The 17,088-nt window shown below is 40.8% G+C and overlaps 1 protein-coding gene across 50 annotated transcripts in view; it reads right to left on the bottom strand.

The window, feature by feature from the left end:
- The window catches only part of PARD3 (par-3 family cell polarity regulator), a 579,141-nt gene that overhangs the window by 319,258 nt on the left and 242,795 nt on the right, over positions 1–17,088 (bottom strand). For all 50 annotated transcript variants that reach the window (XM_086334618.1, XM_086334607.1, XM_086334597.1 and 47 more), the window contains one exon: positions 3,089–3,264. In XM_086334618.1, the coding sequence (XP_086190744.1) occupies positions 3,089–3,264 (176 nt within the window). The remainder of the gene's footprint in view (positions 1–3,088; positions 3,265–17,088) is intronic.

The raw sequence follows: 17,088 nt of genomic DNA on the forward strand, positions 1-17,088 counted from the left end.
GATTCAAGAGCCTGTGATGTTAATGATAACTGTGAAACAGAGGTTTTTCTTGGGCTATTATTAGTGGCAAGCAGTGGAGATGGCAGTGTTCTCTGGGGTATTCCTGGGTTCGGGTCAGGTACACAGGTGGCAGGGGGCAAGGGGAGCACATGAGAAGACGGTGCTGACGTCTGCTGAGCAGATGAGGCACAGGGACATGAGGTCTTGTGCCCACTCCTGAGACCAGCCAGACACCGTCCAGAAAGCCCTGGGGGCCCAGACTATGGCCTGCTCTGCCAGCCCTTCCAGTGAAATTTCTGAAACACAAATTCTCAATATTAAGTCCTTTTATGTTTAAAATAGCTCCTGTGGTTCTCTTCACTACAAGTGAAGCTGACTCATACAGAAAAGATGTTGAATGAGTTAAAAAGAAAACCTTCATTTCTTCAATGAGTTCTGACCCACTATCCTACAACTAAGCAAAAACCTTTTTAAAAGGATAAAATTTTTTAAACTACCAACTTGACTTGTTATATATTTGTGAAATGAAGTGGCTCAGTTGTGTCCAATTCTTTGCAACCCCTTGGACTGTAGCCTACCAGGCTCCTCCATCCATGGGATTCTCCAGGCAGGAATACTGGAGTGGGTTGCCATCTCCTTCTCCAGAGGATCTGCCGAACCCACGGATCAAATCAAGGTCTCCCACATTGCAGGCAGATGCTTTACTGTCTGAGTCACCAGGGAAGCCATATATTTGTGAATATCCAAGTAAATCAGGTCTATTCCAAACATAAATGAAAGGTTGTGAGGCCTATTCAGAAACCAGATTCTTTGAATAGTTTGTTGTGTGATAAAAAATTCTAAATTTTCAGGCTAATCTCAATAAGATACTCATCACATATCTAATAAAATAGGTCAGAAGAATGAGCCTAACAGTTAAACCTCTCATCCAAAATAAGCAGAGACTACAGTACATTGTTTTTTCTTAAAAGAATCTTCTCAGTTTAAACTTTTATATTCCTTCTTTTTTCTTTACACAAACTAGTACAAAAAAGAGTTTGTTGAAATGTGAAACTGTGTTAAAAGATATTAAAAAGGTATTTTAACATAGATGCAAAGGCTAAACCAAGCAAATATCAAACTACATTTATTTTACTATTAATATGTGATTAATATCAAGAGTTCCAGAAAAACATCTACTTATGCTTTATTGACTATGCCAAAGCCTTTGACTGTGTGGATCACAATAAACTGTGGAAAATTCTGAAAGACATGGGAATACCAGACCACCTGACCTGCCTCTTGAGAAACCTATATGCAGGTCAGGAAGCAACAGTTAGAACTGGACATGGAAAAACAGACAGGTTCCAAATAGGAAAAGGAGTACGTCAAGGCTGTATATTGTCACCCTGCTTATTTAACTTATATGCAGAGTACATCATGAGAAACGCTGGGCTGGAAGAAACACAAGCTGGAATCAAGATTGCCAGGAGAAATATCAATAACCTCAGATATGCAGATGCTACCACCCTTATGGCAGAAAGTGAAGATGAACTAAAAAGCCTCTTGATGAAAGTGAAAGTGGAGAGTGAAAAAGCTGGCTTAAAGTTCAACATTCAGAAAACGAAGATCATAGCATCTGGTCCCATCACTTCATGGCAAATAGATGGGGAAACAGTGGAAACAGTGTCAGACTTGATTTTTCTGGGCTCCAAAATCACTGCAGACGGTGACTGCAGCCATGAAAGTAAAAGATGCTTACTCCTTGGAAGGAAAGTTATGACCAATTTAGATAGCATATTGAAAAGCAGAGACATTACTTTGCCAACAAAGGTCCATCTAGTCAAGGCTATGGTTTTTCCAGTGGTCATGTATGGATGAGAGAGTTGGACTGTGAAGAAAGCTGAGCACCGAAGAATTGATGCTTTTGAACTGTGGTGTTGGAGAAGACTCTTGAGAGTCCCTTGGACTGCAAGGAGATCCAACCAGTCCATTCTAAAGGAGATCAGCCCTGGGTGTTCTTTGGAAGGAATGATGCTAAAGCTGAAACTCCAGTACTTTGGCCACCTCATGCGAAGAGTTGACTCATTGGAAAAGACCCTGATGCTGAGAGGGATTGGGGGCAGGAGGAAAAGGGGACAACAGAGGATGAGATGGCTGGAAGGCATCATGGACTCAATGGACGCGAGTCTGAGTGAACTCCAGGAGTTGGTGATTGACAGGGAGGCCTGGCGTGTTGCGATTCATGGGGTCGCGAAGAGTCAGACATGACTGCGTGACTGAACTGAACTGAATGTTTCCTTACTTCTTAATACATACAGTGCTCAGTTACAGTCTGCACTGAAAAATGATCATTAATTTATTCAATGGATGTTCACTGAGAATCTATTTTATAAATTCAGCAGTGAAAATGACAAGCATAGCTTAAAGCTCATTGGGTAAAAGGTTAGAGGCCTAACAGAACAGGATGATAAGGAATATATGACAAAGACCATTAATACAAAGTAGAAAAAAGTAGGCTAAATAGACTAAAATAACGTTTTGTTTATTTAGACTAAATAAATTAGGTCATGGACAAAATTAAATCAGGTCAAAGAAGAGAATATTATTAAGACTAGACAGTGAGCTTTCATTTCGTATGAAGATAAAATTATCAATTGAATAGTGAGAGCAAATGACCACGGATAACGTCCACTTTCATCCTCAACAGTCCATATGCTGTGATTTCCTTAGTATACCTCAGGGGCCAATATACGCTTACACATTGACAAAGTACTGCTTTAAGGACACGGAAAAAGCTCCCAAGAGGGTTGCTGAAGAGGACAGAGACAAGGGTAACCAGGAGACAAGTTTGGAGAGGGACTTTAAGTATATATTTCACGTTGTACGTTTTCATGTTTAATCATATGAACATGTTATCAATTCAAAAAAATGGAAAAATAATACAGATTTTTATCAGAAAAGTTGAGGGCAATACAATACAGGAAGTGCTTGGAACTTTGGTGTGAAGGTCACGGAGGACACAGTGGGGATGCTGTGGACACAGAGTTGTGGCCCTTGGGTGCCAGCCCTCACTGGTGTGAAGGAGACACGAATGGGAGGCGCTCACCTTCCTGTCACAGGCTGCAGGACTGCCCGCAGTGTTCTGCTTGAGGAAGCCAGCGGTTGTCGACCAGCGTGTGGGGTTTTTCCTTGAAGGCTCTTCGGAGAAGTTATTATCACTGACAGACGTGGAAAGGCCAATTAACGCTGGGTCACTGCTTCGTCGGACGTGAAGAGGCATATCTGTAACACAAAAGAGCATTGTGTTTTTAAAAGATAACCTAACACCTGAAAACTGTGTGTGAGAATAAAGGTAGTTAAATCCCAAAGATTAGAGTAGAGTAACACTTTAAGGTGACAGTGGGTAGCATCCTAAGTAGAAATTCCAGTCGTTTCTTTAAAAGACTTCACTGTGAAAGAAACAGGATGTCTACAGGATGAAAGAATACTTATCTATAGGATGACCTGCTCTGGAGTAAGACGGCCAGGTGTATCTGCATTTCACACCTGTTACCTGTGTGGCTCTAGGCAAGTGGCTTCACTGGCCTCTCCCTGGTCCCTTCCTACACAAATAGCAATAAAACATCACTTCTCACCTAAGGGTACTGCAAGGACTAAATGAAATACACTGCTTAAAACAGTTCCTGATACATGGTGTGCACTCAACAGAGAGTGACAAAAATAACCATTGCTGCTATTATCATCCCGACATTGGTTTGGCTTTTCTAGTAAAGAAATCTGTTGAATAAAATATTTCTTTTGCTCAACAAAGTATTATCAAAAAGTACAAAGCACAAACATATTTCTTATCCTTCAGATAATGAAATCTTAAAAGTAGAACACCAATACGCAAGTGTGCATGCTCAGTCAATCAGTCACGTCCAAGACTCTTTGCAATCCCATGGACTATAGTCCACCAGGCTCCTCTGTGCATGGAATTTTCCAGGCAAGAATACTGAAGTGGGTTGCCATGCCTTCTCCAGGGGATCTCCCCAACCCAAGGAGCGAACTCTTGTCTCTTGCATCTCCTGCACTGGCAGGCGGGTTCTTGACCCCTGCGCCACCTGGCAGTAAACTCAGGTAGTACCTGCCACATACGTACATAATTACATAAAATGTGATGTTTTATCAGCTGTACTCTGTTTGCAATTACTCTAACAAAAATCAGTAACAAACTCAGGTTAGTACTGGGTACATGCTAGCAGATGTGATCACTGTGACAACGGAAAAGAAACACTACAAAACCAGGTAGAAGAACACAGGCACAGGCATCTGTAACTCTGAGAATGAGAACCAAAAGCCCCACACATCAACTGAGCAGAGAGCATAATAAACATATGGCAAAATTTTAGATTAAATTAATGCTTAGAGCAATTTGTTTACAAAACCTAGGATGCAGGGTAAATATTTATTAAAAGCCTCAAATAAAACAGCTTTAGTGGAGAAGGAATAAACTCATCATTTATTCTATGAGAAACAATTTTGGAATACTGATGCATCTGGTCAATGTATGGCTATAGAGATCCTTGAGGATGTGAAACTAAGGAAAGATGATTTATATATGTTAACGGTTACATTTAAACCATTGTCAATTCAATAGTCTTAAATATGTTAAAGCAAATTAGAAATGATCAGAGAAAACATATGAATGATCAGAGAAGCATATGAATAATACTAAAATGTTGCATTTAACATTTGCTTCCACATCATGAGGATTTGATAACCAATAAAGAGTCTGAGTAACATAACCAGAGAAAAAAATATGTTGAACATTTAATTTAATACTATTGGTGTTTATCTTAATTTGCTAAGAGAAACACATACAGGAAAATTACAGGAAAGAATAATTTCCAATTTTTAAGTGTATGTAAAAAAAGTGTGACAGTCCTTATTGCTTACAATTTATACCAAAAAAAAAAGAAACAAAACAAAACAAAGAACTCTACAGTCACTCTCAAAAACAAGTTCACAAAAATATACCTCTAAGGATCGAAGTGTGTTAATAGTACTATGCTCTTACCATAAAAAAAGTCCTCTCCCAATTAACAAAATTGTTCTCAGATTCAAAAATCAAAAATGTAAGCAGAAAAGCAACAAAATGGGGAGGAGGGAGAATAAAATACTTCTGGGAAATTACAATACTGCTCCTTAGATATGGGTTGCCTCCAGTTATAGGGTTGCTGATCGCTTGGTTGTTAAGGAACTGTGTATACGTGTGTGTGTGTGTGTGTGTGTGTGTGTGTGTGTGTGTGTGTTAAGTCTAAAAGAAGCACTATTAGTTATAGGGTTGCTGATCGCTTGGTTGTTAAGGAACTGTGTATACGTGTGTGTGTGGGTGTGGGTGTGTGTGTGTGTGTGTGTTAAGTCTAAAAGAAGCACTATTAGTTCACAAAAGGCCTTAAAAATGGTCCAGAAGTAATGACTAAAAGCAGTCATGACTAAAAGCAGACAATGATAAAATTTTAAAGTACCTGAAAGTACGTTTCAACCCCAAATAAATTCAGGGACAATAAATTTCAATGAATTCGATTGGACACAATAAAACAGCTTACTCAACTTGTTTCTGAAATTCTGCCCAAGAGAAATACACTGCAGACCCGATTCAGATTAGATAAATAATTGGGATCATCGTCTTCTGAAAAGTCATGATCACTGTGTTAATCTGTTAGTCTGAAACAGACACAAATAATTAGCACTTTGCACCTCTTTGCATCTGTAACCCTCAACATTCGAGATGCAGGGAAAGAAAGTGGATTCAAGGAGAGGTGGGGTTACAACGGGACTGCAGACCTTTCAGTTGGCCCTTCTGGCGAGATGCCAGGGCACAGACACAAACCACAGGGTGAAGGATGCCGCAGGAGTTCAAACTCATTTTGAAAAGTAAACAATATGTTCTCAGCAAAGGAATGCCAAGTGACAGCATGATGATCTCGAAGTCAGGTTTTCTTGCAGTTGATGAACTGTGAGAACAGAGTCAGCAAAGAGCACACGGGCAGCAAATGTGAGGACACCAGAACACATCACATGTCCAGCTCACGCTGGCTGCGATTTAGACAGTGTCTCACACTGATAGTGACAATTTACATTTTTATTGGTTTATAATTTCTTCATTTTATGGCTGTGTGAAAATTATGTCATTTTCATCCAGTTTACACTCATGCATGCACATATTAAATAACATTAAGAAGTCAATGACTTGAAAGGATCTGAATCTTTATATTAAGCATTAATCCTAGTGGAGAAGGGGGCTTCCCTGGTGGCTTAGTGGTAAAGAATCCACCTGCAATGCAGGAGCTGCAGGAGATGCAGGTTCGATCCCTGGGACAGGAAGATCCCCTGGAGGAGGGAATGGCAACCCACTCCAGTCAGTATTCTTGCCTGGAGAATCCCATCGACAGAGGATCCTGGTGGGCTTCAGTCCAGAGGGTTGCAGAGTTGGACACAACTGAAGTGACTTAGCACGCATGCAGGACCAGTGGAGAAACATATGACTCACTCCACAGACCAGTAAGTGGAGCCTGAGAGGTGACAGGAAGAGCATGGGGAGAGTTTTCTGGCCAGAACTTCAGGCTCCTTGGTCAGCACTTCATCACCACCCAAATCATGAAATTAATTCTATTATTCGACCATTCATTGAAAAATAAACTCCACTTCTAGCTAGTTGCAGATATAAATGTCAGTCTCAATTTTGTAAAGGGGAAGAATTTTGCAGTGTTTCCAAAGTAAAATTACATACACTGAGAAATCAAACATGGATTTTAATAGCATCATTAGATTTGGGAGAGTTGAAGAACTATTACATTAGCTATACATATAAACTGAAACAAGAGCAATCCCAATTTCAAAAATGCTAAAAGGAGAAGGAAAAAAAAAATGAAGGAAAAAAATAAAAAATCTCTACTAGTCCAATAAAGGAAGTATGATGCCTAAGATGACGAAGCATGCCCCAGGGGATAGACACCTATACTGGTATTTCTCAACTTTGACCTCAGGACCCTTTCTCACTCTAAAAGTTACTGGAGAACCCAAAAAACTTTCGTTTATGTGGGTTATAGCTAGGCATATACCATGCTAGAAATGAAAATGAGAAAAAAAGGTTTTTAATATTTATTCATTCATTTTTAAGTTAACAATAATAAACCTATTACATGTTAACATAAACAACAGAATTTTATGAAAATGATTTTACAAAACAAAGCATATGAAGCTGGAGAGGGGCACTGTCTCACGTGTTGCTTAGCAGCAGACATCTGGATTCTCATTTCTGCTTCTTCATTAACCTGCTGCAATATGACCGAGCATACAAAGAAAAAAAGAACTCCACAAACACTTAGCTGCGACAGGAAGTAGGATTTTAATAATCTTCTCAGATGGACTTCCCTGGTGGTCCAGTGGCTAAGATGCCACACTCCCAATGCAAGGGGCCCAGGTTTGATCCCTGGTCAGGGAACTAGATACCACACACAGCAACTAAAAGCCCATGTGCCATAACTAAGTGGCTCAGCTGGTAAAGACTCTGCCTGCAATGTGGGAGACCTGGGTTCAATCACTCAGTCGGGAAGATCCCCCAGAAAAGGGAAAGGCTACCTGCTCCAGTATTCTGGCCTAGAGAACTAAGACTCAGTGCAGGCAAATAAATAAAATAAAAATTAATCTCCTCAGATAATATATCTTTGATACCACACCAAAACTTGACTCGAAGGTTAGCTGCAATATAGAATGCAAACTTCTTGTTCTCTTGTTACATCTTACTCTTCGAATGGATCTTCTACCCATGAAAAATTTTGCAACAATTACTTGGAATATATTAGTAATTAGGTTAAACCAACCCTCCAAATGTTGATATATTTCTTTATAGCAGAAAATCACATATGTGAATATCACTACCAATTCCATCAGAAAAATCATTAAGTATTGGGACATTATCATGCTCACAATGGGATATAAGTTTCCCCAAATCTAATTCTACTAGAATTTAAAGCTTGAATGTTATCTTTGGCAATGAACACTATAACTTGTTTTCCATGTAATGACAAGGCTCAGTTCATCCATTTTCTAGAAACCCTGCCAGATAACCAAAGTCTGAATAGACACAGCTTTTCCATTCTTCTTTCAAATAAAAGCGCTGCTCCATTAAAAATGGTTATCTTAGCTTACAACTCAAATCATCACATGCAAGTTTTCTCAATATGTGGTTTCCCTGGTGGCTCAGATGAGAGAGTTCACCTGCAACGCACGAGACCAGGGTTGGATCGCTGGGCCAGGAAGATCCCTTGGAGAAGGAAAGGGCAACCCATTCCAGTATTCTTGCCTGGGAAATCATTTGGATAGATGAGCTGTGTCTGGAGGGCTATAGTCCATGGGGTAACAAAAAGCTGGGCATGACTGGGAGAGCGACACTTTCACTACTTTCAATATGTACAGGCACTTTATGCCTGCCTCCCACATTGTTACGCAAAATGTTAAATTGATGTTCAACGGTCAGGATTTTTTAAAAGTTATCATTTTGCTGCCTCATCAAGAATACCAGATAAAATGGCTTTTTTCCTTAAACTGCAGCTGTGCTGAGTGAGGAATACATTTGGGGCTACCATCTTAATTTGTGCCAAAGGGACTATCTTACCCATTAGTGTCTGGACACCTTTGGTTCAGTACCAACTCAGTGAACAACACAAAATATGTTTCTGGATCACTATGAATAGAGTTTTGCCTAACAGTCTCCCTGAGATGTTCTTAGTGATGCAAAGGACCCAAATCTCCATTAAAATTAATAGATGTTCATTAAATGATACCATTAGAAAGATAAAAAATTGAATACAGGTTAGGAGAAGCCATGACTTGGAGTATTATAGTACTGACCATGTACTTGAACATGAACTTTCATATGTTCAAACTGGATTTAGAAAAGGCAAAGGAACCAGAGATCAAATTGCCAACATCCGTTGGATCACTGAAAAAGCAAGAGCGTTCCAGAAAAACATCAACTTCTACTTTATTGACTATGCCAAAGCCTTTTACTGTGTGTATCAAAACAAACTGTGGAAAATTCTTCAAGAGATGGGAATACCAGACCACCTGAGATATATGTATGCAAGTAAGGAAGCAACAGTTAGAACTGGACATAGAACAACAGACTGGTTCCAATTCAGGAAAGGAGTATGTAAAGACTGTATATTGTCACCCTGCTTATTTAACTTATATGCAGAGTACATCATAAGAAATGCTGGGCTAGAGGAAGCACAAGCCAGAATCAAGATTGCCGGGAGAAATATCAATAACCTCAGATACGCAGATGATATCACCCTTATGGCAGAAAGTGAAGAAGAACTGAAGAGCCTCTTGATGAAAGTGAAAGAGGAGAGTGAAAAAGTTGGCTTAAAGCTCAACATTCAGAAAACTAAGATCACGGCATCCAGTCCCATCACTTCATAGCAAATAGATGGGGAAGCAATGGAAACAGTGGCAGACTTTATTTTGGGGGGTTCCAAAATCACAGCGGATTGTGACTGCAGCCATGAAATTAAAAGACACTTGCTCTTTGGAAGAAAAGTTATGACCAACCTAGACAGCTTATTAAAAAGCAGAGACATTACTTTGCCAACAAAGGTCTGTCTAGTCAAAGCTATGGTTTTTCCAGTAGTCATGTATGGATGTGAGAGTTGGACTATATAAAGAAAGCTGAGTGCCGAAGAATTGATGCTTTTGAACTGTGATGTGGAGAAGACTCTTGAGAGTTCCTAGGACTGCAAGAAGATCCAACCAGTCCATCCTAAAGGAAATCAGTCCTGAATATTCATTGAAAGGACTGATGCTGAAGCTGAAACTTCAATACTTTGGCCACCTGATGCAAAGAACTGACTCATTGGAAAAGACCCTAATGCTGCGAGATTGAAGGCAGGAGGAGAAGGGATGACAGAGAATGAGATGGTTGGATGGCATCACCGACTCCATGGACATGAGTTTGAATAAGCTCCAGGAGTTGGTGATGGACAGGGGAGCCTGGCATGCTATAGTCCACAGGGTCGCAAAGAGTCAGACACAACTGAGCAACTGAACTGAACTGAACTGACCTGACCACGTACTTGGATGAAGAATTATAAAAAGCTGTAATTTTTATGATTTTGGTTAACATTCACTTCAGCCTTTGCCTTTAGTTTTTGTATTCCTAGTGTGTTTCTGCTTTATTTCACAAAAACGGGCTCATACTGTGCATGTTGGTTTGTACCTTTCCCCCCCTAGTAGTCTAGGGACTACTAGGTGAAGGACAGGGAAGCCTGGCTTGATGCAGTCCACGAGGCCGCAAGAGTCAGACCCAACTTATTGACTGACCAACAACAGTTTATCAAGTAAGCAGATTTTAGAACCATAAGGCACAAATAAAATTGTTTAGTCTACCAAAAAAAAAAAAAAAAAGAAGAAGAACCACCACCTGCCTAGATGTGTAATCCCAACATGTCAGTCCACCTCACTGGACCTCAGTGTCCCCATCTATAAAATCAGAGATTTACCATTAAAACTAAAAACTATATGATTCCATATAGGATCATATACTCCTACACTGATAATCATCCACCAAACCTCATCCTAAACAGAACTTAAAACCATTTATGAAGAGGCGCTAGAAAAAAATATAAAAGCATCTCAAAGTAGTATCATTACCAGTTGCCTCAGAGAAGAATGAAAAATGCACAAGAGTTGTGGGTTACAATGCAGAAGTAGCCACAACTGCCTTGAGGTCTCTGGATGACCTGAACATGATTCTAAGGAAAGAGACTACTCCAGATGTCTGGCCTTATCAACAAAATGAAGCATGAAACACAACTGCCTGATTCATTTGACAAGCTCCCCACCTCTCAGTGTCCTGAAAAAGCAAAATGCTGCATAAAAGAACTCAATTTTGTCTTGGCCTCAGAGAAATAAAATACAAAAACAGCCTTTTTGCCTATAATTTGCTTCATGTTTCTAGGGCTCACAATTTTTCAGCATTACTAATAATCCAATGCAATTTGCATTCTTGCAAGCAATTAGAAATAATGGGAGCTTCTCATTTAAGGTAATTTGCTCATTATTATTATGATTCCTTACCGTCCATTTTAGGAAAATCAATACTTTTCAAAACACAATAATAAAACTTTCTCTCCTGGTAATCTTCTGATTTATTTAATATATAGATTTTCAAAGTATGGCCTCTGAAATATTAACAGGAAAATTCAAAGATGAGGATCTTCAATAATTAAGCTCCTGGATGAAGCACCCAGAGATGGGGACGATGTCACCAGGTCCCGGGTGGAGGTGGAGGCTGTTTGATGTGTGCCTTCCTTTGAAGAGGGGATAAACCTTCAAATTCTCTGTGGCACCAATGCACTGTAAATATTGATTTGCCTCTCTAGACAAGGGGCCTTTCAAATAAGTGAAAAAATGGAACATCTAATAATGAATTAGAGCAAATACTTAAAGGTCAGATATATACATTTTTAACAGTTATACATCATACCCCCTACTCCTAATCAGTTTTTCCAATGTTTCTCTTCTTTTATTCTTCCAGTGATTTTTAAATCATTTAACCACTCAAGGCAACGAAGAAACCTTTTCCAAGAAGACAGACACCAGCCATCAAGGTATTTAATCAAATCTAAAAATAATACGCAGTTGACACACACATTAGAACTTATGATGCAAGCAGCAAAATTATGCTTCGTGCAAAATGAAGACCATCTCTGCCATCTTTGGCAATTATACATTTCTTAAAGACACATATCACAGTGAGGAGAGAAGTTATTAACACAAGCCATGTGGAGAAAAACATGACCTCAGAATTGCCACTTTCCAACATAAGAGTCCCCCTTTTTATAAAGGTATTTATCTGTACTTCACTTACTGAGATAAAATCCTTGGAAGAAATCTGAGGAAAGGCAAGATAGGAAATAAGCTTGAAAAAACAGCAGATGACTCAGAGAGAAGGACATAAAATGAATTTTATTACCCTGTTATCATATATATAAACACACACACACACACACACAGAATTTACAAGCTATAAAGAATACTATAGTTGGGAGGTGTCTGAGAGATAAATTGGAAGATCACATTTACAGATGAGTGCACTGAGTCCAGAAAGAGATGTAGGGCTGGGTCAAAGGTTACACTGCCCCTCTGAGCCTAGCTGTCCCTGGAGTGCTTGTCAATGGACTCCCCATCCCATGTCATTTGGATATGACTACACTGCTATCCAGGAGGAATTAAGACGTGTCAAAGCCACCACAGTATGCTTACCCTTCACTAGAAATAACAGGAGATTTCTTGGGAAGACTGAGTTTAAAACCCATTTCTATAGATAAGAGGATGAGTTCAAAGGTCCCACTGAATCTTAGATACATATAAGGAAGGGAGAGAGACTCAAGAGGGAAATAAATATTCAGTGTTCTAATGTCATGTGAATATTTACAAAGAAAAACCTAAGAATTTCTCTGACGCATATGAAATTGGAATCATTAGGATTCCAATTCTGGAAAACAAATAATACATCCACCCTCATCAGGAACCTCCCAAATATTCATATAAGTACAAGTAAACGGAGAGAAGTGAATAAGATCAATGGGTTGTCTCAATGTTGTTAGGATCTAAAACTTCAGTGTTTCAAAATCTTACCAGTGAGGGAAATAGACAAAGGACCTGTAGATATTATTTCTTACAGCTGCATGTGATTCTCAGTTCTCTCAATTTTAAATATTAAATAAAAGCCCCCTCCAAAAAAACAGAAAGCCACAGGTAAGCTGTCTTGAGGTCTAGGCCTGTAGCCACCAGGACTGAAGACATTTTTCTTACCTCATCTTCTAGAACAGTCTCCTCACCTCTGCACACAGCCAAGTGCCTTGCTGACTGTCCACACCGATGGCTCCCTGAAATGTGCTCCCAGCTCAGATGCCTCCATGTCTCCCCTCCTGGGCGGCTTTTGGCGTCCACCCACCCCGGTCCTCACTGCCCAGTGGCCCCCCGCCGCTGCTCCTCAAAGAGCACCAACTCCTCAAACCCGTCTGATCCAGCAGCAGATTCAGAAAGAGGCAACTAAAGGGAAATTTAAAGGAAGGACAAATATACAGCAGGATTGAGGAAAAGCAATGTGGGGGAAGTGGGGGGAATAAAGTACCCAAGAGAGAGGAGTTGAGAGCATGCATGGGGAGCCAGGAGCAGGCAGGAGCTACTCCTGAGCTACTCTCCTGAGAAAATGAACACAATACGGGAAAGGACAGGAAAAGGTGTATGCTGCTGCCAGGAGGATCTTGTGTTACTGTGAGTGGTAATGCTTCCCCCCACAGATGAGTGCTAGGCCCTGCACACGCCCTCTATTTCCAGGGACAGTCGCCCAGCTGGTGGGAGAGCTTGAGGGTCAAGTCCAGCTCTGTCTGTCCTCGCTGCCTGATCCCAGGACCCGGAGCGGCCCCTAGAAGAGAAAGTCCCCAATTCCTGCCACTCGTGGCAGCCACGCTGTGAGGCCGCTGCCCACCCTTCCTGAATTCAGAACACCGAGGCCTTGGTCCAGGAGGAGCCACAGGTGAGGTCGGAGCCTCTGCATGGCCATGTTTTCCGCGAGTTTCTGTTTAAAGACTCTTCATCACATTGATTTGGTTGATTCGTGAATGTTAAACTCACAGCCAACAGGACTGAATCTCATGCCTGGCTGAAGCTGAAATAACATGTATTTTCTCCATGAGGTACATCTGACTTGCTGGGTTTAGGAGCACAAAACTGCATTTTACATTCAGGGGGTCATTTTGAACAGCAAGATCACCAACCAAAAGCACAAAACTGTGAAAAACATGACACCCAATAGACCATCAAAGGGACCCTGTTTACAGTATAAGCGCTGAAAAAGAGGCAGGGTCCTTGCTCACTATCAGCTGGAGATACATGTGTTGGGATTCAATACTTGCGGGAACCTCCATAAAGAGTGAGGTCCAACTGTACCTTCTTCCACTAATATTTGTCAATTGAATAATCAACTCAGAAATCTTAAGAACCGACCCCACTTCCTCCAAGTTCCTCTCCAGATGCTGCTCTCTTGTGTTCTTTCCTTGATAAGCAACTTTTGAGAAAGAAGGCTGCTTTATCCTCACTTTTCCTTTAACCCACCCTAGTGTGGGTTAAAGCCTTCTCCCCACCAGCCCACAATACAGAACCATAAACCGCCCTCTCTTCCTCAATGGATGCTTTTGACCACCAGTCCCCGGGGAGCTCAGTGTGTGGCACAGATATGGCTCTGCCCTTGTGCAGGCTGTGGTGCCATGGAGAAGGCAGATGAATCACCCAGCCCTGTGCAGGGTAACACAGTGCTAAAGGAGAAATACTGAGAGCCTCCGGGAGGGTGGGGGTGGGGCACTTTCTAAGAACATCCTCGAAGCCTTCAGACAGAAGGGACAGGTCAATCTTTCCTTGCTATCCTTTCTCACTCTTGATGTCTCCTCTCTTACGAAGCCACTAACCACATCTTCAGCAGCAAGGTGCTCCTTTAACGGCCTGACCCCACCAGAGTATCTGCCATGCTGTCACCCTGAGTTTGGGGGTCTGCCTCCCCTAAGCACACAGCTCCTAGGAAATAACACTACACTTGTTATTGTCACAACTCCCCAGAGGGTCACCCTGAATAAGCATTTGCTGAACCAGCAAAGAAGTGAATAAGTCATCAGAACTGAAAGTTTGGGTTTGTCTGGGGTTTTGTTCCATCATGCAGATGGTGGTGTTTGGCCAGTGGGATGGTGAGAGAGGAAGAAAACACATAGCTAGAGAAAACTGCAGGGACAGAGGGCAGATGCTTAATTCTACACAATTAAAAGGATTGCGAGACATCTGTGTGGCTAAAATGTAGCGTTAAAGAAGTGATGGAGAAAGTGAACACCAGGGAGGGAGCCCTGGATGAGCCAACCAGGGTGATTTAAGTCAGAAATTCTCCAACCTTAATGTGCATACAACACACCAAGGGATCTTGTTAAGATGATTCCACAGACCTTGGGTCATGGAAGATGAAATTTTGCATTTCTGGTGTAACCGTGACATCCAGGCTGCTGCTCCCGCCATTGCACTTGAAGACTCCGCAGGGCTGTGTGTGTGCTTAGTCGCTCAGTCAGGTCCAACTCTTTGCAATCCCATTGGCTATACCCAGGCTTCTGGGTTGATGGGATTTTCCAGGCAAGAATACCAGAGTGGGTTGCCATTTCCTTCTCCAGGGGATCTTCCCAACCCAGGGATTCAACCCTCGTCTCTCACATCTCCTGCATTGGCAAGGCAGATTCTTTACCACTATACCACATGTTAAAACTTTCTGTAGCTGTGCTACAACATTTTGATAGGCTCTCATCAGCTCATGTGTTCCTTGCCTCCAGCCCAGACCTCTGAATGCATGAATGCATCCTCTGCATATCACTCACAACACCTTTACTAAAGTACATGTCAGACGTCACAACTTGGAGAGGTTGATCCGGTGGGGTCACAAGACATCAGATTAAGCCCTGGCACCTCTCCACCCAATGCTGAGATCCAGTTGGAGTGCTCTGAAGTGACCAGAGGCCACAGACCCCTCCATCCCTTCTTGTCCATTGTCTTGACCACTCTAAGAGCCTGGAGGGCACCTCCTTCTCTAAGAAGTCCCTAGGTTCTGAAAGCATAGTGAATCCATGCCTTGTGTTAATTTCACTGATTAGAACCAGTGCTCTCTTACCCCTCTCCCTTGTTAATCTCAGAGGTTCCACCCTTAGATCCCAGCCCAGCAAATGTTTGCTAAAATGTTGTTGTATGAATAAATGTGACTACCCATCTATCTCCATCCTTTCACATTGACTGTCTCAAGTATTATAAGGGCAACCTTTTTAGCAAAGAAAAAACAATTACAGATATTAGATGGCCAGAGAAGACAAAAAAAAAAAAAAGGTGGGGGGTGGGGGGGTGGTTTCTACTAGGAGAAGCTCAAAGAATTATGAACTGATATATTAGTGATAAACTCTCTCATCCAGAATCTCATCAACATTCTACTAACTATTTATTATTAACTTTGTACTATTGTTCTTCACTCAGTGTTTGCTCTCCTCTGAGAATATTTGAGCCCGAGTAAATCTAAATTCTTCATATATAATTTTATATGTATATCTATCAAATCCCTTATATGACTTCCACTGTACCAATTTAGTTCAACCACCATGTAAATTAAATTTTGAAATTATCAGCTTCACCTGACAAGTTATTTGTCTTTCAAAATTGATGTTACCTATTGATGGTTTCGGAGATACTCTCTAAATGCGCACTGCCCTTTCTCCTTTGACATTTGTCTTCTATTATTTTATTAAGGATTCAAGTAACTCAGTAACTGTCAAGTTAACTTTTGATTAGAATTATTCTCCCATTCCTTTATTATTTTAACCTTTATTTCATAATACTCTACAAAAGTGTAATATTTTTCTCCTAACCAGGGACCAGCGTTTCACCTATTTCATGAGCCAACTTTCTATTCTTTAAGAATGTAATCTTTTCTATTATTTAAGGAAAGTACAACTTTCTGTTATATAAGGAAGGTCCTCTATGTAAGTAGACTTTATAATTATTTCACGAGCACATTAACCATCATCAGCTACTTCACGATGACAAGGAACTCCTTAAGTGTTTTTTTTTTTTTTAATGTGGATTATTTTTAAAATCTTTATTGAATTTGTTATAATTTTGCTTCTGTTTTATGTTTTTGTTTCTTGGCCACAAGGCACATGGGATCTTAGCTGCTCAACAAGGGATCAAACCCATACCCCCTACATTGGAAGGCAAAGTCTTAACCACTGGACCATGAGGGAATTTCTTAGCTGGAAGGGCCAGCTAAGAAGCAAAGCCCTTCTTAGCGCTCAGGTGGTAAACCTCCACCAGAGTCACTACACATCATTATGCTCATATATAGATTCTTCATCTTGAACTTGAATCTTCATGGTACTAAAAGCTATACAAGAAGGTATCAAAAGTCATTCATTCAATACAAATATCTGGTAAGCACCTACTGTGTACTAGGCACACTTCTAGTTGCTGCCAGTAAGTGAT

The sequence above is a fragment of the Bos grunniens genome, chromosome 13, assembly GCF_055505025.1.
Source record: "Bos grunniens cultivar Pamir isolate PY7600 chromosome 13, Bosgru_T2T1.0, whole genome shotgun sequence".
Lineage (NCBI taxonomy): Eukaryota > Metazoa > Chordata > Mammalia > Artiodactyla > Bovidae > Bos > Bos grunniens.